This window comes from Gambusia affinis, linkage group LG17 (assembly GCF_019740435.1).
Source record: "Gambusia affinis linkage group LG17, SWU_Gaff_1.0, whole genome shotgun sequence".
Taxonomy (NCBI): Eukaryota; Metazoa; Chordata; class Actinopteri; order Cyprinodontiformes; family Poeciliidae; genus Gambusia; species Gambusia affinis.
Genome location: NC_057884.1, coordinates 1887660 through 1912726, shown reverse-complemented (window position 1 = coordinate 1912726; position 25067 = coordinate 1887660). Strand labels below are relative to the sequence as shown.

General features: G+C 38.7%; 3 protein-coding genes across 3 annotated transcripts; 1 reads left to right on the top strand and 2 right to left on the bottom strand.

Annotated features, from left to right (window-relative positions):
• Positions 1-1396: 1396 nt before the first annotated feature.
• pomk (protein O-mannose kinase) lies at positions 1397-4692 on the top strand. The gene is made up of 3 exons (XM_044144864.1): positions 1397-1479; positions 2467-2742; positions 3125-4692. The coding sequence occupies exons 2-3, from the start codon at positions 2473-2475 to the stop codon at positions 3893-3895; spliced, it is 1041 nt and encodes a 346-aa protein (XP_044000799.1). The 5' UTR covers positions 1397-1479; positions 2467-2472; the 3' UTR covers positions 3896-4692.
• Positions 4693-6725: 2033 nt separating this feature from the next.
• On the bottom strand, positions 6726-14557 carry LOC122847106 (thyrotropin receptor-like). Its single transcript, XM_044144473.1, has 11 exons — positions 14361-14557; positions 14213-14284; positions 13051-13125; positions 12678-12752; positions 12134-12208; positions 11955-12032; positions 11161-11229; positions 10822-10899; positions 9634-9822; positions 7446-8496; positions 6726-7247 (listed from the first exon to the last, which is right to left on the bottom strand). Exons 1-11 carry the CDS (start codon positions 14522-14524, stop codon positions 7023-7025), a joined length of 2151 nt encoding a protein of 716 aa, XP_044000408.1. The 5' UTR covers positions 14525-14557; the 3' UTR covers positions 6726-7022.
• Positions 14558-15103: 546 nt separating this feature from the next.
• On the bottom strand, positions 15104-20815 carry pdzph1 (PDZ and pleckstrin homology domains 1). The gene is made up of 11 exons (XM_044096169.1): positions 19903-20815; positions 19658-19813; positions 18824-18985; positions 18587-18688; positions 18147-18257; positions 17518-17696; positions 17268-17425; positions 17061-17103; positions 16739-16925; positions 15697-15832; positions 15104-15350 (listed from the first exon to the last, which is right to left on the bottom strand). Exons 1-11 carry the CDS (start codon positions 20813-20815, stop codon positions 15251-15253), a joined length of 2247 nt encoding a protein of 748 aa, XP_043952104.1. The 3' UTR covers positions 15104-15250.
• Positions 20816-25067: the final 4252 nt, after the last annotated feature.

The window sequence follows — 25067 nt, the reverse complement described above, 5'->3', positions numbered from 1 at the left end:
CGCCGAAGTTACGTATGACCTTATTGGATCGCTACGTCAGCGCGTCCGACTTTTAGCTGTAAGATCAATCAGTCAATAGGAAACTGATGTTTAGTGCTCTGCTCGTGAGACAAGTAATAGCCTACCGTAATAGAAAGAAAACTAATACCAGTTTGTTTTTCTTCCTATGCTATTTCAATATAGTTATGTTCTGCGTTATAAGCCGATGCTTTCTTTAACTATAACACATTAAATTCCTTTTAACGCACTGGCGTCATTCAAAGGATGTCAGTGCATTAAAGTGACAACACTGACATAAAAACCTGTGACTAGCAACTGACATCAAAACCTGTAACTAGCATTTTTATGTTTTTTGTTTGTTTGTTTTTTTAGATTACAAACAACATTTTGTGACTGTTTCTTCCGTCCATCCTCTGTCAGATTGGATGGTCTACCTTTACTGACCCATTCTAACATAGAATAGAATAGAATAGAATAGAATAGAATAGAATAGAATAGAATAGAATAGAATAGAATAGAATAGTTCTTTTTTAAATCCCAGAGTGGATAAATTCAGTTGTTACAGCAGTTGTTACATATTAGGGAGAAGCAGGACAGACGCATAAAAATTTGAATCTGATAATAACAACAACAATAATATAAATTATAAAGATAATAATGCCAAAGAATATGATTTGACCTAAACCAATTCATTGTAGTTATGGTTGTATGTTGAGGATCATTGTCCTACTGTACAGTGAACCTACAGAAACCTTACTTCTTTTGTAACGTTCCACAGCATTATGCTGCTTCCATCATGTTTCACAGAGAGAGCAGGTGTTTTTCTTTGGGCTGCAACGTTTTGCATGCAGCTTGAAAAAAAAAAAGTTCAATTTTAGCTGAACAGGGCTTCTATTTCCAGGTTTGCTGTTTCCCTCACATGAACCCCTGTGGTTTGCTTTAAACATTGACTTTCTTCTTGCCACCACTTTAGGCAGCCCAAATTTATTAGGAACATGACAAATAGTTGCTTTGCCAAAAACCTCTTCCATAAGCTCCAGATTTCTGTTTAATCTTTCAGACATAAAAACAAAATAATTGGAATTAGTTTATTATTTGCCATCCCCGCTCATGCATTACATTGTGTACATATAATTCCAAAAGATACACTGAAGTATGGAATTACATTTTAGTAGTAATTCACTTCAAATATAACCTCAAACTGTTTTGCAAGATAAGCAACTCCAGCTTATATCCAATGAGTTGAGAACAGTCCGAAGTACAAAATGTCAGTTATTTATGTCATGTGAAAGGAGACTGAACAATAACAGATAAAATGCTGACCCAGGAACAAAATACTTGACAATTAAAAAAAGAGGTGGATAGATTTAGCCACCAGATGGCAGTAATGCAGCTCTGCAGTTGCAAGTTGCGTTAATAAAGCTCGAGGAAGAAGAAGCAGCTGGGGAAAATGAAGACGCCGAACTGTCAAATTAGAAGGTATGTACGTAAAAACTGATGTTCAAGACCAACTGGTGAGATTCTATGATTAAAGCTGGATTTAACAGAGATTTGGTGGCTGGGCTAATGCCTGATAAACGGAGTGCGGAGAAATAACACACACAATATTCTCAGTCTTTAGCACATTAAACATTTGTGCTTTGTTTACAATAGCAGGCTGTGAAAATGAACGGTGTCACAGTGAGAAACTGGCATGTTTTTAATCCTTTTTGCTCATTGTTACACTGTTACAAACAGACATGATCTGACAGGCATGGTCACGTTTACTGGAGCGTTATTATTTGGCTCAGGTGTGTTGAAATAGAGAAACATCTAAAAGTTGCAGGACACCGGCCCTCGAGGACCAGGAGTGCCCACCCCTGCCCTACGGTGTCCAAAGTGTGGTCCAAGGGCTACTTAGACTCAAGTAACATTCAAAATTTCCGAGAACCTCAAAACAATAATAATAATAAAAAATTCATTTCCAAATGTTTTCATTTGCTGTAAACCATAATCATCTAGACAAACAGGGAAAAAAAAAAATGTGGATAGAAATGTGTGAATGTGGGTTCTATGGCTTTGAATTGATGTATTGAACCTTTTCCTGTACTGAATTATTTTATATTTCTTAAATTTATATTATTGACTGTTTATTGAATAGAAAAGCATTTGGAAACGTCTCAATTTTAACAAAAACAAAACTTTGAATCTTTTCTCTGAAGTTTATTCTAGATTTTCTCAAATCTGGACAGGATCAAAATTAGTACACAAAGACTTAAATACATACACATTCAATAATATCTGGTTTAACTTCCTTTAGTAAGTTGCACTGCAAACACAAGTGTATCTTTGGGTTCCTTCACCCAGGATATTATGATTCAGATGTTATATACAGTGAGAATGATCATTATTGGATCACCTGCACATTTTATATTTTTTACCCACTTTTTATGTGCTATAATATTTTGCTTTCTCCTTCACCTGCAGAGTAGCATGGGTCACCACAGCAGCAGCATTAACTCCCTTGTGTTTCCTGTTGTGATGGGATGCCTTGCTGCTTTGATGCTCAGCAGTGCCTTCATATACCTGTACCTGGATGCTGTGTATCAGTCGGAGGAGCAGCTGGTGAAAACACACTCTGACTGTCTCCCTCAACACTTTAAACTGCCGGTCATGAAGAACTGTAGCCCCTGGCTCCAGTGTTCACAGATTGAAGCAGAAGTACGCAAGATAAAGCTGATTGGGCTGGGAGCTGTGAAGAAGGTGTGTGTACCTTTAAATTAATAGATGGGTTAAAAGATATGAATGTGAGAACAAAACAAACTTAAGTTATTAGTAAATACAAAAACACATACAAAGTGTTATTATATAGCCTTTTCATACCTTTTTACAGAATGGAAGTAGAAAGAGACAACATGGTGGTATTAGATTATGAAATGAGGTTATGAATTAGCAAATGAGGGATTTTTTTGTTTTTTGTTGTCATTCTCATTGGTTGCTACTGTAATCATTCCCCCAGTTTTCCATTTTATAGCAATGCAGTTTTGGTGTGTCATCCCATTAATCTGCATTTCGTAATATTGTTAAACTTTTCCTATTAATCTCATGCATTAATGCATTAATGTTCTATGTTTTCTTTCCTCAGGTCTATCTGGCAGAATGGAGAGGTCATAAGGTGGCTCTGTCTGAGCTGGCCTCTGTGGAATACCGAGAAGATTTTCTCCATGGACTGTCGATGTTGCTGGACCTTCAGGGCCCACAGGTTGTGCAGTTGGTGGGATTTTGCCTTGAAGACGACATTATAGTTACCCAGCACCATCCACACGGCTCGCTGCTAAACCTAGAAGACGTTCTGGCACAGCAGAAGTACCAGCATCTAAACACTTGGCACCTCAGGCTGAGACTGGCCACAGACTACGTCTCCATCCTCCACTACCTCCACAACAGCCCTGCTGGGCGGCGGGTGATGTGTGACTCCAACAGCCTGGAGAAAACCCTTTCACAATTCCTGCTAACGAATGACTTCCACCTGGTGGTGAACGACCTAGATGCTCTGCCCAAAGTAGACGCGTCTAAGGGCGCCCTGGTGAAATGCGGCAGCCGAGAGCTCACTGGAGACTTCGTGGCCCCAGAGCAGCTTTGGCCTTTCAGAGACAGTGGACAGCCATTTTCAGACGATCTCATGCCACCGTATGATGAAAAGACAGATATCTGGAAGATTCCAGATTTGACACAGTTCATAATGGGAAGGACTCCAGGTGGAGATTTAGTTCATTTTCACCTTTTTCAGATCCATAAGGAATGCAAAGATGTGGACCCTAAACTCCGTCCTTCTGCTCTGGATGTTTTGAAGGCATACAAATTGGTCTACAGTGCAATTGTACGAGAAACATCTGGACACAGAGATATGCTGTAGGATCTTTCTCTGAGCAACATTTAGCTGAGTAGACAGAAAAGACAACATAAAATTTGATGGTTGCAAAATCTTCAGAACTCTTGTTGAAAGGTGTGTTTAGACTAAAGGTGTTTTCTCTGCTTATAGATTCAGTTAGATTGGGAACCAAAATTACAACATTTGTTACAGTTGGTGCGGCTCACTTTCATCTTTTGAAAAACCTGTTTATCTCCTTGCCTGTGTGGACGCTGCACCAAGAACCACTGAAGAAGACATTGAGCGCAACTACCTTCTTCACAAAATGTAAACAAAAAGGGAGTGGCGTCAGATTTTAGCGGTTGTAGGATTTCTCTTTTGTGTTTCTCATTTTTGTTTACGTTTCATGAAGAAGGAAGTTGCACTCATGTCTGTTCTGAGGTTTTCATGTTTTTGCTTCAGTGGTTCTTGGTGCAGCAGACAGGTGAGGGGAACAGGTTGCTGGATCATTTGACACAGTGCAGTGAGAAAGAGAACCGCTGCAGCTGGAAATGGAACAAATGTTGCAATTTTTGTCCCCAACTGAAATGAGTCTATGGGACTATCAGGTGTGAAAACACTCTAAATTTGGATTGGGCCTGCGAGTTCAACAAGTTCACTTTTCAATGTATTTTTCTAGCCTGAGTAAAGGCATCTGGTAAAAAGATGTTCATGAATGTTCAGTGTTTGGGGGAAGACGGTCCAGACATTATAAAAATACTCAAGTCAGAGGATGTAGGAATCTTATTTGCTATCAAATGCAACGTTTGTATGTTTACTAAAATAAACTTAAGTAAAAATGATTTCATCTGTGCAGTCATTTTCAACACTCAGCAAGTTGCTGCCACTAAATGGGACCTTATCTGATGTGGACAGAATTGAGTTTGCAGAAACAGACATTAGTATGCATAATGGAGGAAGTTTCATAATTAGGCTAACTAGAGCTTCCAATAATACTGCTTTTAGCTAATAGAAAACAAAAACTCAAACTTTTTTCTTACTTTGAAAACATAATATAAGCTGTCAATCTTTACATGTTTAAGTCGTTACTTACTTTATTGCTATTGTCTGAGCCAAAGAACCTAGTGATTTGATCAGCCTCATTAACTAAGAATTATCATCCTGACTGTATTATTTCAGAACAACTAAAATTCAGTAGTAGTTGCTGATTACTACTTCATTCACTACTTAATATGCTTCAGAAAAATCTGAATTAACACCAACTGTGTGTTGTCACATCGAAGATAAAAGTAAAAATATTTTGAGAGCCAAACTGTTGTGGTGAGTTCTCACAATGGAGATAGTTATAATTTCATTTGAAGGTCATTAAAACTGGAGTATGAAACTTTTAAAAATATATATTTGTTTTACATGTTTGTTGACAGTCACTATGTCGTGACAGTATGGCATGAGGTAGATCATCTGTGAAAAAATCAAGCTCCTTCGCTTTCTCCTAGAGCTCCCAGGGGTAGCTGGAAACAACCAATCAGACCCAGGAGGAGGGTCTTAGTGCTGTTCAGCATCTCCCCTCACCCTGCTCTCTACCATGCTACATCCGTCAACTTGCTAAGACTAGTTGGCATGACCACTGACAACGACGGATTAACAGTTTTCCTGTAACTGTGAGATGTTTCTTCAACATTAGCACAGTTAGCAAATACATAATTGACAACACTAGAACCCTCCTCCTGGCTCTGATTGGTTGTTTCTGACCAACAATAGCAGTAGCTCAGTGAGGAGATTATTTCACAGATTATTTGTTTCATACCAAACTATTACAACATGATGACAGTTTTAACAAATATGAAGAAAACATGTTTTCTTGTGAATGTTACGTACTGCAGCTTTAAGTTTATTTCACATTTGAAAAAACAAATTTTTTTAGATTCATGGCAAGAGATTCTTGCACTGTGATCCAAAGTTTATGTTATAATGCCTTCTTTTAAACGTGAATTAAAATAAGACCTTGGATAAAATTAACAGAGAATGAAAAGTTGGCCCTAGATATTAAAAGCTATAGATTATTTTTGAAATATCTTTATACATTTATTGTAAATGATTTAAAAGTGTTTTAGTTATATTTCCAAGGCTACCAACTGTTCCCCCATGCAGGAAAGTTTACAGTGACATGAAATTAATTGGCTCTGCTAAATAATGCTAGTTTGTCTGTTGTTTTTCTTTTTCTTTCAGCGCTTCTATAGTATATCTACCTTCACCTCTTTTTCATTTTATTTATTTTTTCCCATAGGTCATATATGTAGTATTCACCCATATATTTACTGTGTATTACGAAACCAGTTTTTTCAAAATATTTTTCACTGCCAGGAGTCAGGAGAAAAATAAAAGAAGATACTTTACTTGGGTCCTTACATAACACACTAAATTGGAAGCCAAAGATTGGAAACTGCTGTCCTACTTTCTGTGAGTACAAAGGTTCTAAACGAAGGCACTGAAGTGTTTTTCTTCAGGTCTGAGCTGCTCGGTGCTGTGTGTTTGTGTCCGGAAGGGGACTGAAAAAAACCCAGTTGATGACCTCATTAGGAAATCTTTTTGGATTTTAACTGCAGCACAAAAAAAAGAAACAAACATATAGCCTTGCCTTTAATTATAGCCAGATGACACCAAACACCTGCATATGGATGGTCTGAAGCATCAGCTTGGATTTTACTTGAAGGTAACCAAAACACATACTTTTCTATCTTATTTTCCCTCAGAAGAAATTGCAATTGTACTGACTTCTGGAAAAGTACAGCTTGCATAAATACACAAGCAAAAATTAATTAGGAGATAGTGGAGTTATTTCTCTCTCTTACCCATCATCTTAAAATTCCAAGAATTTAAAAGCCTCTGCAATGGTTTATTAAGTATGATGTATTCAGTACTCTGTAAATCATTTAAAGCTGTTAACTTACATTGGGCAACACTAAAAGAGATCAGTTAAAACATATAAGCATGTTTTAAAATCCAATTTAAGGTTTACATTTTGCAGCATTGTTATTCGTTTCAAATTCAAGTACATAGCCTCAAAGAGGACAGCATTTATTTATTTATTTTGCTGTAATTCAGAATAACAGACACAAAGAAGGAGATTACCAGATTGTATTTAAATATGTTTCAGAAGTAAACACGTGCTTCATGTTTTGGGACGTTGCTGACTGGCAGTGCGGCCAGGCAAAGTCTCTCTGTAAACCTGTGGAGTGATGCTGAGGAACTGGCTTCGAGAGTGGTACGCCTGCTTTTGGCACAGCCCCATCCGACTGAACAGCATCAGGATGTCTCTGTGAAACGCCTTGGTCAAGATGGCGTAAAAGAACGGGTGTGCACAAGAGTTCAGTGGATAGAAGAGCACAAGCAGCACCTGTGGAGAAAATACAAGTTCGTTATTGTTTTAATAAAAAAAATCAAAAATCTGAATTTAAAGTATAGTGGACCCCTAGTATTTATGTGGACTAGGAAACACAAGTGTGCACAAATAGCTGTAGTCCATGAACACTTGAGACTTGAGATCCCGAACATCCAATAGATAGGGGTCCACTGTCCAGAGAAAAATGCAAACCTTAGAATCTGTGATGGTCATCAGTGGCTGGTGGAACACTGCAGCCAAACCATAGAAACAAATAGGAGCCAGACACAGGAAGTTGGTAAAGATAAGAACAGCCATCCGCTTGGCCATGCTGGTGTCACATCGGCTGGAATCATGCTGGGGATTGTGCACCATGCAGTAGATGTGCAGGTAACACAGACATACTACTATAAAAGCTATTATGTTTAAAATTAGAACAGAAGCTATATAAAACTGGGCAACGACTGTCTCGGTGTCCATGGGCAGACAAATGCTCACTCTCTGGTAAGTGTTCACACCAAGCACTGGCAAAAATGCCACTGTCCCACAAAGTAGCCACCCAATGAGCATCAGCACGGCCGCATGTCGCAGCCTCATCTGTCTGTCCGGCCTCATGGCATTGAAGATCGCATGCCAGCGCTGGAAGCTGATTGCAGTCAAGGTGTACACAGATAATTCACTGGCAAACAGTGATAAAATCCCTGCCAGCTGGCAGCCACTTCCTGTTTGCCAAAAAATAGCATAATGGTAGTAGTTAGAATGGGTGTAGTAATCGACTGATGCTATCAGCAGCAAGTACATCCCCATACAGCTGTCGGCAAAAGCCAGGTGACCCAATAGGAAACGGGTGACAGAAAGCTTCTGTTGAGATGTCAACAGGATGAAGAGCACCCACGAGTTAGCTGAGATGGCTAACAAGCTAACGACCCAGACCAACACCCGCAGGAAGCCCTGACTCATTATGTCCTCACAGGGGTTCAGCGCATCAGGCAGAGGCGTGCACAACGGTACAATATCTTGGTGAAGCTCATCACACAGAGCAAAGTCCAACTCTTCCCCTTGCTCCTCTGAGGATAAATCCACAACAAACAAGCCTTCATCCTTAGCCTGTTCACCCAGACACCCAATGCCAGGATTGTTAAGATGGTAAGTTTGGGTCTGGAAGTTGTTTTTCAGATGGTGGGGCAGATCATTTCCCACAACTGTAAAAGATTCCTGCAGCTGTGCGACAGCAGCCCTGGTTTGGTTGCAGAAATGTTCCTCTCTGTGTTTGGAGAGACAAAACACAAGAATATTTTAATTGTTGCAAACCAGCCTCAGGTGTCACAATATGGTTCTCAGAAGTTCAGTCACATTTTATGAAAATGTCTGTCTGTCGACATTCCTGGATACTTCAGGTCAGTCACTAGCTACGTTTGCATTAACTGTAAAATTACGCAAATTGAAACTACAAAAATAAATTAGCTTAACAGAAACAAAGCGGTTTTGAAAACCTGTTTTTAATGAAACATTTTTGCACTAGGATGAGGTGGCTTTTCTGTCATAACGAATCACATGAGTCACGTGATAAACAACCGGATGTTACTACTGGTGGAAATGACAAAGAAGACGACAGGAAGTAGTTGGAGGATCACGGTTTGTTTTAGTTGTTGTTTTATTTCGGACAATGTCCAGCTGGCTCCACCAGAGCTCTCACAGCATCACAGTTCATAAAAAGTTGAGTCGTTCCAACAATCTGAATCTATAGCTCTTCTGCAAAATGGCTGACTACAATTTCTCCAAAGTGCTGCATACAAAGCCACTCCCAAGTAAGGACGGCTTGTCAAGACGCCAGCTTCTCCTCTGATTGGCTGGTAGATGATTAGCTCTAGCACTATGGCTGAATTATGAATATATCCCATGAAAACTGTTTACAACTTGTCATTGCCATGATTTTTAATGACTTATCATGTGAATAAGCTCATTCACGTGTGATTTTAATCTCCACTCTTACTTAATAGAAACACTGCAAAAGTTTCTTGACATTTTATCAGAAGATAGACACAGATTTGCGCAGATTTGTAATGGAAATGCAGCAACTGTATAAACTTTTATATTCATTAAAACATGTTACAATCCGAAACTTAGCTAATAGGTCCTCAAAATCAAATATCATGGTTGGTTGGCCAATTTAATCAACCCTAACATCTCTTCAACCAATTTTAAACATCACTGTACCTCTTGCTTTTTAAACAGAAGGTATAGTCATATAAACAAGTCTTGTATCATTATTTACCTATAACACATAATATTCTAACGTTGCAACTCGTGTCTTCACATTGTGAGAACTGGAGTTGATTGAAATGTGAGGAATTTGAGGAACGTGGGAGCCGTTTCCAGCACTTTTTGTTTTCTTACTCACCTTCTCCATCTTTTGAGCATTTTAAGGCCACAGCAATGGCTTGCGAAGGTCATGTGAGCACTCTGCAAATGAAGAAAAGCACTAAGAGGAGGCAGAGCTTTAAGTGCCCATGTTTTCCGAACTTGAAGGATCTCAATGCTGCTCATGCCTATTGAAGGCAGAGAGAGTACTTTGGTTTCTGAAAGGTCTCTAGAATGACAGAAGAAGATATAAGAGTAAGGAATTCACTCACATTGGTATTTTATATTTAGCTTAGACTTAAAATCATGCAGTGATTTGATGTCAGAATGTTTATGTGAAAAATCATTTGCCCCCTTTGTCAAACGTGCTAACATCAAAGATCAGTGGAGTAAATTCAAAATGTAATTTTCAAACGATGATTTAACTCATTAATTGAAAATGGGATACTGGAACCACAAGCACCCTTGATCAATCATGAATTAAAAATAGTTTTATGGTTAATTTGGTTGAACTTATGTGATTATCCGCACTTTAATGTTTGGTTTCTTTAGCCACACTCAGGCTTGATTACTGCCTGATTACAAAAACATTGAAATAGAAATAAAATATTTAAAAAGGGAAATCATCAAGTCCTGATGTAAAGAATTATGATAACAGATAATAATTGCTATAAGGTTGATAACATCTATCATTCTGGAAAAGTCATTCCTAAGACTTTGTGAGTCCAGCGAAGCACAACGAGTGTCATTATCCACAAACAGAGAAAACATGGAACAGTGGTGAACTTTCACTGAGGTCATTTAAAGACCCCAGAGCGACATCTGAAGCGCTGCAGGCTGGACCTGCTTTAATGAAGCTCAGTGTTTGTGATTCAACATAAAAAAGAGAGACTGGTGAAAAATCATATCCATGGGAAAGGTCCAGGATACAAAAACTTGGTGAACAAAAAAATAAGAAAACAAAGATCGACTTCACACCTGACTGACTCAAAAAAGATGATATGACTGTAAACAGGTCGATGATTCTAGAAGAGACATTCAACCAGAAGCAGTTTCAAATGAAACCATTTGAAATCTAAATCTGCTTGGGAAATTAATCATTTTGCCCTTGATTGTTGTTTAAAAATTTTGGTGCAATTAAATAAAGGGTAAACACACATACTGCATGTTACTATAAGTAAGTTGTGACCACATGAATCAACGCACATTGAGTTATTAATAGACTTACAGATGAGTGGGGCCATGGATCACCCCATAAAATGCATATTCTGCTATATTTTCCAAATCCATATTGCTGTGAAGGTATCTGGAATTACAAAGAGAGAATTTTTAAAAAGTAATTAATCAATTGTTAGTTTTTTCTTTTTGAAACAGTAATGCCAACATTTCAGCAAATGTGGTTTTAGCAGAAAAAACAGGGAGCTAATTTTTAAACATGTAACATGGGCTCCCAAAAGAAAAAAATAAAATGGTGGGCTAATATAATAGTAATGACTTCTATATAGTGTTATTCCTTTGAGCTCTCAATATTTGTATATCTTTTTAGTATTAATTCAAAAGGCCTCACACTTCTTCCAGCTGGCTGCCATTGAAGGCATAGTCCTGGATCTCCGTCAAACCGTTTCCATTAAGCATGCTACGAGACAAAGAATGCTGTAGACATGGTGTGACACAAAAACATCTCATAACTCTACGGCGTTTCAGATAAATAATGAAGGGCTAAAAGTCTCATTTACAGGACCAACTAGCATAATGTAAACCTCACAGACAGCGACTTCCAAGCTCTCCTTTTTATGTAAATATGTGCTAAAAAACAGCGCTCTCTAACACCAAGCTGCAGCTAACTGGTTAGCATGGCAACTGATGACAGGCATAGACAGTTTTCCTGTAACAGTCAGTAGTTTCTCCACCTTTAGCTCATTGAGCAACAAGTACATGAGGTGATTGACAGAGCTAAGCCCTTCCTCCTGGCTCTGATTGGCTGTTTTTGGTCAGGAGTGGTGTGTTTCTTCAGATGGCAATAGCAGCTCAGGGAAGATGTGGAGGAGATAGATTTTTTTAACAGATCATTTGTCTCAGATTGTGCTGTCACAGCAGGGTGACAGTTTGGAGAAATATGGAGAAAATATACATTTTTAGGAAAATGACATACTGTAGCTTTAATCTGTGTCATGTTTTTCACTTACTGAATGGAATCACTGAAATAAATAAACTTTTTTTTAAAAAACCCAAATTAATTTAATGTGACTGTTTGATGCTTAAAAGGGTTTGCTGTGCTCAAAGTGCCTAATTAGTTCAAGAAAATGATTTAATTTGCTATTTCTTAATTGCCTTAGTTGACTTCAGCTAACTCCAACTTACACTGTCAAGGCGTTCTCAGACACTCCAGTGAAGGAGTTGGCAGGGATCTCTCGTAGGAAGGCATTTTCCACTATTTCCCTGAATAAACAGACAAAATGACTGAAATTATTCACACCAGGTAAAACACATTGAGGTTTCTCTTGACTAGCAAAGTTTGCTTACACCTCTAGAATACATACAAAATGAAATCCTCCTGTCTTGACTGAATGTATTGTAAAACAGGAAATGATGTCAGACCCGTGTTGGTGATCCCACTGCAATGACACACATCCAAGTCAGTAACTTCTGAATGGGAAAGTAATAAAAGGTTTACAGTGGACCCTCGCCTAGTATAGGTTAATATTTGAAGATTCTTCTGTAGAAGATTAACTCTAAATTATTTTTGCCTATTTGTGAGTTTTTTCAAAGGACATATCTAAAATATCTGAGAAAATGCAGCTTGGGAATCTGAAGTATGTTGTTCTAAATCTACTGGACACTCTATTGGCTGGTGTTTTCAAAGCAGCCAATCCAGGAGCACCATTAAGTTTCCTTGTGACTGATTAATCTATTAGAGGAGGTGTCAAGTGTTCAAGGATTCTAGTTATTTACAGGACACTGTTCCCCTGTCAAGGGGACAGTGTTCCCCTTGAATTCCAGGGGAACACTGTCTTTATGGGATTTTCATTTACTCTCTTCAAAAACAAATACTCTTGAATGCTAAACATATAAACAAAGACTTACAGATATTTTAAGTTTGGAAGTTCCTTGAATGCCTCTGGATCAATGTAGGACAGTGTTTTGATGCTGTGCAGCTCTCTGTGGGACCCACAGACACAACCATCATGTGTACACACATCACATGCACATAAGCAAATCTGACACTAAGAACAAATGCTGTTTTTGGTCTTTTATGCATTTTCTTCTTGAAAATAATAATCTAATGTAGTTATTTAACTGAATCCATATGTGATATTTTGAGGTCCAATGAGAAGTTATTGGTAGTCAAATTAATTAGCATTTGTTAATTAATTTGACAAATGTTAATTTGACAAATTAACATTTGTGACAATAAAGGAAGACAACTCAAGCTGTTTAAAGTCGACAGCTCACCTACATGTGCATGACGCTGGACAGATTGTAAAAAGAATATCTCTCAAGAGATCTTAAAGCATTGTCATCAGAGATATATCTGTAAAAAATAAAAAAATAAAATAAAATAACACAAAACAGAACCTTTGTTATTCACAGAGTATTTTAACTGATTTGAAAAACATTTTTTATTTTTGCTTGTTGAGATAACTTGAGTGAACCAGAGTGGTGTCTTGATTAAATCCTGGTACAAGAAGTCATTCACCCAAACGCTCATGATATGTTACTCTTGTGATTAACAGAAGGGAACTTTTGGTTCAGTAGCTGTTCAAGGTAGATTCATTTTATCCATTGCTCATATATGATAAGGTAAATTTTACTTATATGGCTCCTTCCACAGGATAAAACCACCAAGTGATAAAGAAACGCAATCATCACAGAAAAATAAAACATCAAATATATAATAGCACCCTTTTAATCCTGCCTAGAGATTTTCCAGGGAGGCCCCCTGGTGGTCCCCACTTTCAAAAACACTGTGTTCAACTATTCTCTTTCTTTAACACTTTTGTCTTTATTTTTGTCTCTTCATCTTTGTGTTGGTCAGACTGTCTTCACGCTGACTCACCACTGCAGCACACACAAGTCACCCTATCTTGATGGCGTCAGGCATCCAGAAAACTTATTCTGTCAAACCTTTTCATGTTTTATGTTTCACAGCAATGTGGGCCCTCAGGGCTACCAACATGCACTGAAACAATCCATGCAATGAACAGACAAAATGTGCATTCAGTTGAAGATTTCTAACTGGCAGAAAAAGATTGTTTATTTTAAAGAGCATGTATCAAACTCACATATCACAGACACAAACACAGCATTTTTTTAAGGGTCAAGACAAATTTTGTGAGATAAAAGATTATTTTAGCTCAACATAATGTCAGAATAATGGCTGTATAATCAGCCCAGGGTGTGAAGAAATATGTGTGCAGCTGTGTTTGCAAATAAAAAGCTAGTTTACATAAAACATAACAGTTATGTTTTAGTTTAAATGATTTAGCTAATAAATAGGATAATTTTCAGTTTTCTCAATGACATTAAAAGTTGCCTTGAGTTTCACTATAATTACAATAAACTAGCTTAGAGAGAGTTTTACATATTTCAGAGACACATGATGAAAATCAAACTCTTACATGTGAGAAATGTTGGGCAAACTAGCAAAAGTATTTTGAGGAATGAAAGCAAGCTTTGTCCTCACGAGCCACCTAAAACACAAGTAAGAAAGGCATTAGCCATCATCACTTGCTAACTAACATTTGAGTCAAAAACGTAATTACTTACACCTCCTGAAAGGACAAATGGAAAACAGGCACAAGTTCAACTCCAGTGCATGACACACGTTTGGTTTTCCAATCGCACTTGCAGCGGGGAGGACAGCCGTCCGCGGGGAGAGACAGTCCAACGAGGAGGAGGATGACAGAAGGAGGCTTCAGGTCGGGCTTCATTGTGAATGTGGTGATGCAGTCAGAAGGCTTCAAACCACTGAACTCAGTCTTTACAAAACACAGGATTGCACTTCTAGTCAAGACCTTCAAAATAACATTTTCAACTCAGACCCTTCAAAATAAAAACCATCGTGTAATTTTAGTTCAACATATTTGTCTCTAGAAAAGTTTTACAAATACTGGTAGCACATCATTTGAAGGGGTGTGCATAAGACTGACATGACACTGTCATAAATATGACACAACACCAGTTATGAACATGAGTCTTTCTGACTGCTGTCAGTAAATATTATTCTGCAAATGACACTTTTAGTGCAAAGTTGATTCTTTTAATGGACTTTTAATGCAAGTTTTAGTGCATTAAAATTAAGCTTTGCAATCAAAATGCCATTATTTACAGAATGACACCTCGTGATAACAGTCATAAATACTTCATGTTTATGACAGAGTCATGTCAGTCTCATGCACACCCTTCAACTAAAGTTTTAGCCAAACACTCCATGAGAAATTAGAGGAAAACAGAAGACGGAGTTGATCAACTTTTATTTACATTTATTAAATCTCATTTGTCACCCTGTTGGATTGAGAACAATTTTTAATGGCCTGAACATTCATGAGCAATATTATTTTCAAAACAGCAGCACGGTGGGAGCCATGAAGCCGTCATCATATGGGAAGCTCGTCTCGGCCCTCAGGCTCCTAACATTTACAGAGTCCAGCTGTTCCTCACATTCTGGTTTCTTCTGGTGGGAGGCTCATGTAGTCCTGAAGGACCTGGTGAAATGGCCGCCACTTCTTTATGGAGGCTTTGATGGCTAAAATCCATCTGGTAGAGCACAAACAAAACCGTCATAAAATCACTGAGGTTGCATGTCAGACATCGAAGCTGATCAGATACATTAATGCCTGTCTTGAAAACTTCCGGTTGTTTCTGTCAACACATGTCTTGCTTTTCATCTTGAAATAAAATTATAGGATAAAACTACACATTAGGACGTTTTGTGAGGAGATTTCTCATTCAGTCTGTTCTACAGAAGAGATCTGGTCCAAAGAGCAGCTCTACTGGTTTATCGCAGACTGAGTTATTCTGACTGTCAGATATGAGTCCTGCTGTTGACGCCTGTGAAAAGCCTCAAAGAGCCTCAAAGAGCCTCAAAGAGCCAACTCCTTACCGTTTATTTTCAGCTGAATCGTCGGCACAGAAGTAGAACGTCTTGAACTCATCAGTCGGAGGTTTCAGTTCAATTGTGGACTTTTTGGATCCATAGGCCTGCTCCCGCACCGCGTAGCCCTGAAGGTAAATCCCACCTTAAAGCAGAGACAACACAGTGTTCTGGTAAATATATTAGTAAATCATTTCAGAAATGAAAAATGTAATCTCGGAGGAAACAAGGACTAACAACCAACTGCTTATATCTTTATCAAATGTTTGGATTTTCGTAGCTAATCAGATGGCTCAGTCAGGCACACACTGACCAGTTCCCCCAGGAAGTTGTGATGTTGCGATTGCACCTACTTACACAGATTCACTCACCATTCACAAAGTTTGCATAGACAGGCAACTTTCAGCAGTCATTTTCCACATCAGGTCACCTGGGTCAGATTATCTCATATCTCTGAAATAACCTTATGTGTGGTAGTTCTTACCAATCACTGCAACTCGGATGAATTTTGACCAATCCTTTTAGCCCCCTTCTAACTGAACTTCCCATTTTACAAACCTACATGATGGAAGCATGAGTGACACTGAAAAGTACCTTCTTTTTTTTGTGGCATAAGCCATTCTGAGATGTTCTGTAGAATTTGGTTCTACTGTGTCTACAGTTCATATTAACCTGAACAATCAATATGAAATTCTTATTTTGCACTTTGACCCCTCCTGATTTGATTTGTATTAGAACTTGCAAAAAAATTGCAACTTTGACTGAAACCTTTTTGAAAAAGGTGATCAGTCAAAATAACAAATTTTGAGCTGTAATAATCACAAAAAAACAAACAAAACATTGCAACATCCTGGAGAGACTGACTGATGCTAATTCATGGCAGCCCCAGTCTCTGAAACTTGGTGTAATGCACATTAATATATTCATTCTGCTTAAAGATAAAGGAAGCAAGTTATAATGTATATGCATTATAAAACAATTAGAAATATGACAGCATTTCACACCAACACTACATCTGCTGACAAGGCTGACACCTGGCACAGATTCCTACCATGTGCGTGGGTGGAACGGATGCCGCTGTACAAGTAGAGACACGCGTCTTTCAGAATGCAGTAGTGCTGGACCCACGTGTCTTTACTCCGGTCCAGTTTGTTGAGCAGTCCCAGACAGTCCGGGTTTTTCACAGCCAGCGGCGGCACGTTGGAGTTATGTCTTGTGACGTCAACCCACACATGGTTCTGAAACAGAAAATGATCTCAGAGTTTATGTAAAACATGATATTCTGATAAGTATAAAAGTCAGAGAAATTCAAAGCGATTCAAAGGCTTTAATAATAAAAACAAGGTGATTTTTTTTGACAGACTTTGGTGTACCTGTGTAATGGGATGAACAGCTCTTTCCATAGCTTCACACCATCTACAGTCACAAAGGAATCAAGACCAAAAAAATGATTCAATAACATATTGATGGAATATGAATGAAACTGAAATACGTTATCAGACTTAAATTCGTGCTGCTTTAAATTAGAGTCTGAAGAACAGACTTTATAAACCTATTTGATTTATTTGGTCCTACGTTACCTTTTCATTTCCTGATTGGAAGTGGCGCAGAGAGAGTACACCCGACTGCCAAACTGAGGGCGACACTTGAAAACAAATGGCTTTCCCAGGGAATCATCCGGCCCCACCTCAGCACCTTCCAGCTTCACTGAGGATAACGGCTGCCGCTTGCCTTCATCCTGGATTACAAATGGAGTCATGTTCATTAGAGGAATTTCATTTTTCTATAGACGTTTATCTTCAGAGCGAGCATTCCTCTGCATATACTCACTCGTTTGTTTTTGAAGTAGTATAGGCAGCAGTCGTGTGTGAGAACAAACCACCTCTTCCTCCAGCCTTTGATTAGACCAGACTGGGTTCGCTTATGGAGGTAACCACGGCATGGTGGTCTGGGTGTGTTAGGACCCCGAGCAATGTCTGATCCAATGGTCAATGTTAGAATGTCTGGACCTACAAGAAATATTACAACTTTGATCAGTGTCAAGTTTCAGCTTAATAGCTATGACAAAATAATAACTTAACTAAGATCATGCTTTGCTGTGCAGACGCTTTGTCTGCACTGATGAAGGTTCACTCACCTTGATACACAGATAGATATTTAGATAAATATTTATTTTTCAGTCATTTTTGACATGTTTATACACAAGTAAAAAAACAAAAAAGCACATACTGCTGAATGAAAATAAAACATCAGGAAAACAAAAACAAAAACAGTTAAACAATATTTAATTTCTTGTCAATGGCAAGAACACCAATGTAGTCTCAAAAAAGTGTAAGTAGAAGCACAAGCTTGCTACACCTTCACTTTGTTGCACATAAAGCATCATCGAACTGAAAGGAGCAGAATCTTTTCAGATTGTCTCAAATGATTAGTGTTGTTTTTGGTGTTTAACTTCATACCTTGTCTGGCTAAATTAGCTGCCTCCGAATGAGGAATGCTGGTAACGTCAATTCCATTAACAGCGAGGACGTAGTCACCTACTATTAGCCCCGCTTCCTCTGCTGCTCCATCTGAAAGCAAACAGATCACATGTATGATCCTACAAAGAAAAGTAAACAGAGCCACACAATATCCTGTGGACAAGAAAATGATATTCTGTCAATTGGTAAGCTTCTGATTTAGAAAATGAATGAGCCATTGTAATAGCATTGACTTGGTTTAATTATTTCAAAACACACAACTACATGTTTGTTCATTTTACTGCAGAAGAAATACACTCAACATTAACGTACCCAAAATCTGGAAAAGATTCAGTTTGCATTTGACTAATCACTTCTCTGTGAGTTGTTCTGCTGACTCAAAAAAAATAATAAATAACTTAGAATTACTCATCACTTACTTGTGTCAACTTCAGTTACAACAATGGGCTTGGAAAACTGTATTCGAAAGCCCCAGGGATATTCTCCTGTCCCTTTGCTGATTCGAACAGTCCTCTCTCGAACTGGGGAGAGAATTTAGACAAAACATTCAAACCCGTCCTGCATTCATGATACTCAAAGCATTTTGTTTCAACAAAGACCATTGTAAAAACTCCAGGATAAATAAGTTTTCTTATAGAGTTTCAACATTAGCTTACTTGAGACAGCACGTGTTCTGACTGTGAGATTGGGACCGATGGCGCCTGAGTTTATGTCGTCTCCTTGGTAGATCCAGGCTGAAGAGTGGAATGTCTCTGCGTATAACCCCCTGTCTTCATTGTCTTGAACTGTCACATTTGTAGAGAGTGTATCCTCTGATACTAGAAAAAGACGTGTGAAATGTCAGCACTAAATGTGGTAAAGAACTAAAACAGACGATGATGGGCCTGTTGAGTTGTAGTAGCAGTGGACTGCCCACCTTACCACTAAGCACAATACAGAGAGACAACCAATGAGGTTCAGTCAAGATGTGTGTGTTGTTAATTTCATTAAAATAATATCCTGTTATGGTGCTATAATGGAGCTCATATTTTGGTACCAGATCTAGATGAAGGCAACACGATGGGCTTCATCTATTCAAAAGTGAATAATTGTTCTTGTGAGTCTCTGGTAATCCTGCGATGAAGTAGCAATCTGTCAAAGCCCAGTTCAGTACGAATGTTTTCAGTTGCATCTAATCTAAATTCTGTGATAATGATCAGTCCAGTTCAGTGTCCTCCACTGGTCTAAAAACAAGTTGCAGGTGCAACCGTTCTGAGACCAAAACCAAGACATCTTTCTCCCCACAATCCCAACATGATCCCAGGTCAGAAGGGATATATGGTTACCTTCTATCGCAGCATTTGTGTAGTCAGACCACAAGAAAAACATTTTGCTTGGAAGATATGTGAAGAACATGTTGCATGAAATCCCAAACCAGCTCGCACTAATAGAAGAAATCTGCGACTTCAGACTTTGAGACTCAGTTTAATCCAATTATAACTAATAGTTACCTGATTCCTCTGTGATGTCGCTGGTAATTGAACTTCCACCAGCAGAGCTCCACTGTTTGCTCTCCTTGAAGAGTTTTCTCTTCCTGGCCCAGTGGTCTGTGGCGTCTCTGTCTTTGTGAGATCCAGGCTTCAGATGCTCTCTAGCCTCGGAGTTAGCTGGAAATAGTCATAAGAAGTCACACCAGACCAGTTTTATTCTGGACAGTTTTAGTCAACTGATAAAAAGAGATGAAACTGCAACTTACATCTGTACACAGTGGGTTTCTCTGCCTTGCCGACTTTAACAGGCTGCTCCTTTGCATGGAGGACTGTGGATGGTTTTACAACACATAATAAACCGTCTGCTGCTTTGTTGGTGTCTTCTGAATGGCTTTTTTTAGCCACCTCTTTGTCATCCAGCCCATCAGTAACAAGAAGAAGTGGAAGGCTACTAACTGACTTTTCAGTCGGGTTGGACTCGATTTCCATGGCAACATTGTGTTTTTTTAGGGAATCCGTGTCTGTCTCTTCAGATGTTGACCTGGACAGGGCGTTGTGCTGAACAGCATCAACAGGTGCTGTCATGACTGAGCATTCTGGTAAAGTGGAATCAGAATTGCTTTGTGTGAAACTTCTGTCATCTTCGTCCTTAACAAATACCGTGGGAATCTTCTCCAGGATTTGTTCCTCTGAACCACTGCAGGATGGAGGGATGACTTGTATAGCAAGGCCTCCTTGAATAATCTCTTCCACATAAAGTTTTGGGCTCATTTCTCTGTCAGGCTCCATGCCTGTAAGTTCTCCAGTAGTTTCTAAACTGTCTGAGCAAGTTTTAGAACTCTCTCTACTTTGTGAAGAAACACATTTTTTTCTCACATATGTAGAAAATATGTCATCCAACTGCTTGTTTTTCTCCAGCCTCTCAGTTTGGAAAGGAAGAGAGCACATGACAAACGAAGAGACTGATTCTTTGTACGGGAGCAGAACATCCTCATGAATCAGTTCTGGATCAAGCGACGTCCCAGGGAACGTCTGCCGTCTTTTCTTCATTAACAGACACTCCTTGCGCTCCACGGTGGCAATGCTGTTGTTTCTGATCCAGGACTTTCTTTTCTGGCAGTAGATGAAATCTTTGACAAAGCTGGACCTGTTGGTAGACACGGAGGGCCGAATGGACATAGGCTCGTAGTTATCCGATTCTGATAGCTGATCAAAGGAACGGGTTGTATCTTCTCTTTCCTTCTCCAGAGCAGAAAATGGGAATGCTAATTCTGCTTGACCTCGTATCCTAAAGGAAGCTAGGTCATTTGTCAGGTCTTCTAAAGTGCTGCTGCATTTAATGTCATCAAAAACCCGTGGTGTTGAAATATGGAAAAAACGATTCTTGTTCAAGGCGTCTGGCTCCTTCCCCTGAATATTGCCATCTGGCAGTGATGGTGGACCCAATAAATGTTTAGCCAGGTTTTGTCGGATGTAATCACTGCAACAGCGACAGTAACTCGGATCGCCACGTACGTTAGATGTGCAGACTGATCTTGGCTCACTTTGTTCCTTTGGTTGTTCATTTATGCTGCCAAACGTAAACCTATAATTTATATCCTGGTTGTGACTAGTCACATGTTTTGGGAGCTGCTCCAAAGGCTGATGGTCAGGGATCTGCATCCCCTCATATTCCTGGTTAATAATGACTTCAGAAGCCTTGTTTTCATTCATAAAAACACAAGTGGTCTTAATGCCATAAGGATTTCCCTGTCGAACTTCTTGGATTTCCACTTTCACGTGTGACCCAGTGCAGCTGACATTGAAGATGTTTGTTATGGGTGTAGATGAGTTGGTTAGATCGTCATTTAAAGACTCCTGTGACTGTTGGATTTGGACAGTTTGGGACTTTTCCATGTCATTTGTGGACACTGATGTTACTATCTTCACTCCTTGCTCTTCAAACTCCGTTGTTTTTGTGTACACACTCCTTTGTTCCTGAAATGCAGCCATGTTAAAGTCTTGTTTACATCTTTTTTGGCTGGGTGGAGTGTGATCATGTTGTTGATCTTCAAATCCCATCAGAACATTTTCTTTGTGAAGAGCGTTTTCTTCATGCTTTCCAGCTAGGTCCTTCTTATAGCTGACAGTTGTACTGCTGCTCTGGTTTTGAAAGAGAAAGGAGGAGGAACTTTCTGAAATAAAAGAAAAGAGATGTTTGCTAATTTTATAAATTCTTCTGCCCTCCCCAGTGCTGACGAGAAACAACCAATCAGAGCCAGCAGGTGAATATTAATGAAGCACTGCTCGTACCACCATCGTCTCCCCCACTTGCTGTCTAGTACGTTGCTGCTAGCAGATCCTGTAGTGAATTATAAGGCTATATGGAGGTGGATAAATGGTTTTCCTGTACCAGCAAGTCATTTTTCTGCTACTAGCATATTTAGCAGGGAGTACATGAGCTTGATTAGCAGTGTTAAGCTTGCATATTAATTTTAAAAAATGCTCAAATAATTGTTGCAGATGATGACGGCTGTGGGCATAAAGGATCTCGTGTAGCAGTCTGTATTACAGTGAATTTGAATACTGTGTTCTGATTGAAGACAGTGTTTTTTCTATGGCAGTATCATGAAGTCGATGCTCAGGGTTGTTCATAATTTTTTTTTATTTTATTTAACATTCTTCTTGGAATCATCATCTCCAGAGGTTCCAGTCGATGTGTGAAGGGATCGCCCAAAGCAAGCTACTGAAAACCTTTTATAGAGCTCTCACTGATACAATATTGGCTGAATAAACACTGTTGGTCAATGACAAAAAAAAAAAGATAATACATTCAAATACATTGATTAGAACCACAAGTTTGGGGTTGTAACATAAAGACATGTTGGAAAAGGTGTGAAAACTTTTCCACTGTAAGTTTATGACTTTTAAGTCTAAATGCACTTATTGTCATATTCTAAAAATCATGGAACTTAAAAAATGTAAAGAGAAAATAGATTTGTGTTCACATAGAATCATTTCTACTAGAGAGTTGTTGGAAGTGTATCAACATTATGAGCCAACAATAGATTAAAACTTCAATTTATGTCAATTTTATGGGTTTTATAACTGGGAATTTAGGAGTTAAAATGTTTTTTTGTATTTCTACCATGTCAGAAAATCTGTGTCTAAGACCACTGGTTCACGATCTTCACATATTTGGAACTACAGGCAATTTACAACAAAACTCTGAACCTGCTGCTGAGCAGGACGTATTGCGAGCCAATAAGAGCTTATGTTACTCCTTTCCAAGATGGAGGAACAAGTATGAGACTTTTCTGCTCAATTCAAAGCTTGCAGGTGCACTGAAAACGTGAGCGAGTTAAGCACATGATTAATCTGATGGAGCTGCTCCCACTCACGTTTGCTGCTGCTGGAGCTCTTCCTCCTCCTGCTGCTCCGTCTCCTCCCCCTTTTGCTCATTCTTAAATCCAACAGCAACACGTCAGCTGGAAGATGAATCACAGAAAGCCTCAGGCTTTTGCATTTTCCCTAAGCTGTAAGTATCTAAAGTCCAAACACAGGTATTTTTGTTGTGATTTAGCACAAAAATAAATAGACAGAAATACAGTTTAGGCATGTCACAAAAGTTCTTGGATGCGCTACAAGTTCTACTATCCTTGTATTCCTCACACAGTATAAAGACATTTCCAGATTTCAAATGTCTTTTAAATAAAGGTTGAGTCATTACAATTCAAGAATAGTTATATCTGAAGGACCTTGAATGTGTGTGGAGATAAATAATGTTCTGTCAAATGATTATAACACTACTAGTAAAATGCCAAAAATGTACAGGCAACTGCAAATTTTCTTCAACAGAGGTTAAAACAAAGTGAGTCTAATGCTGGGGAACTGATAGCAAATAGGATACAGTGTTTCTAATGGCGGCACTTTTAAATGTACGACATAAAGAAAAGACAGACTTACATGTTGCTGTGAAGTCCTGCTGGAGTGAATTAGATGAGAAGGTAGGAGACGGTTCCAGACAGCGCGGCAGCAGCCTCCCTGTCTGCAGCTCTCAGACCGCTCCACTTCTTATTGTTGCTATTCTCAACATAAAGCAGCTTACTACGTTTAATCTCATCAGGCGTATGCGTGATGCTGCTGTGAACCTTGTTTATTCAGTCATTTCCACTGGCTATCAGCCACTGAGGACGTGCAATTAATGCTCTCTCTCCTCCTCTCATGTATATTTACTTTAACTCCTGTTCATGATGGGAAAATGGAGGTAGAGTCTTTTTTAGTTGTTGGGTTTCATGTTTCGGGACAAATCAACAACAGTCTGACCAAGTTACAGAATTTTTTATTATTATTATTTTATTTATTTATTTCTGAGTTTTTACAAAACAATGAGCATCATACATAGACATTCAAGTCAAATTTGAGACAGTACTTTTGAGAACTAATAAATGACTAAACAAGAATCAAAATTAAAACAAAACCAAGCAATTATTTCCACAAGTATGTGGATAAAAAGGAAATAACTAAAGAATAAACAAACAGAGGTAACAGAAAGTAAATAAAATGTAAATTAGACAGAAAACAACTAAAACGGGGCACCTAAAGGGCTTAATGTAGTCTGTGCTACTAAAATTGCTATAAGACTAAAAGGGTGTATGCCATTACAGCTGTGAAGTACATGGGGACACATTGAGTGTCAAAGACATAACATGGTCCAGAAATGGTGACCAGATTCTTGAAAATGTGATTTCAGAGCCTTTGAGAATATACCTAATTTTTTCCAATTTCATGAGCGAAAGGGCATCTTTTCTCCGATGAGGGTGGGAGAGGATTCTTCCAATGCATCAATATAATACGTCTAGCCAGTAGCGTGAGGAAGACCACAAGGTCAGCATGATGGGGTGACAGAAATTGGTTTTTGGGGAGGACCCCAAATACAGCAGTGAGTGGAGAAGACTGTACTGTGGTCGAGGTGATTACAGAAAGTGAGCCAAAAACGGATTTCCAAAATTGAGATAAGGAGGAACAGAACCAAAATATACGGCTGAGACTTCACACAGCTTAAATCCACATCCGGGAAGATTCGTGCCAGTTTGCTTTTGGACCAGTGTACTCAAGTTATAGAAATTTAAACTACAAAACCAAAGAACATTTTCAGTACTGTTAGTGTTTTTTGTAAAATAGCAATAAAGCAAAAATGGGAACATTATCTCCAAATTATGTGTTCCAATTTCTTCTGAAACCCATTTTACTAACAACATCCAATTGATTTGAGTTTCCAGATGTTCCTGAACAACTCACTGAAGGTTCAACCTCACATTCAGTTGGGTTGGGGGCTGTACTTTGACTAAACACCTTAACTTTGTTCATCAGTCATTCCATTGCAGTGCATATAGCTTGTGTGCTTGGGAACATCGTCCAGTGGCATTTGGGAGGGGGAGCGAAAAGGAGA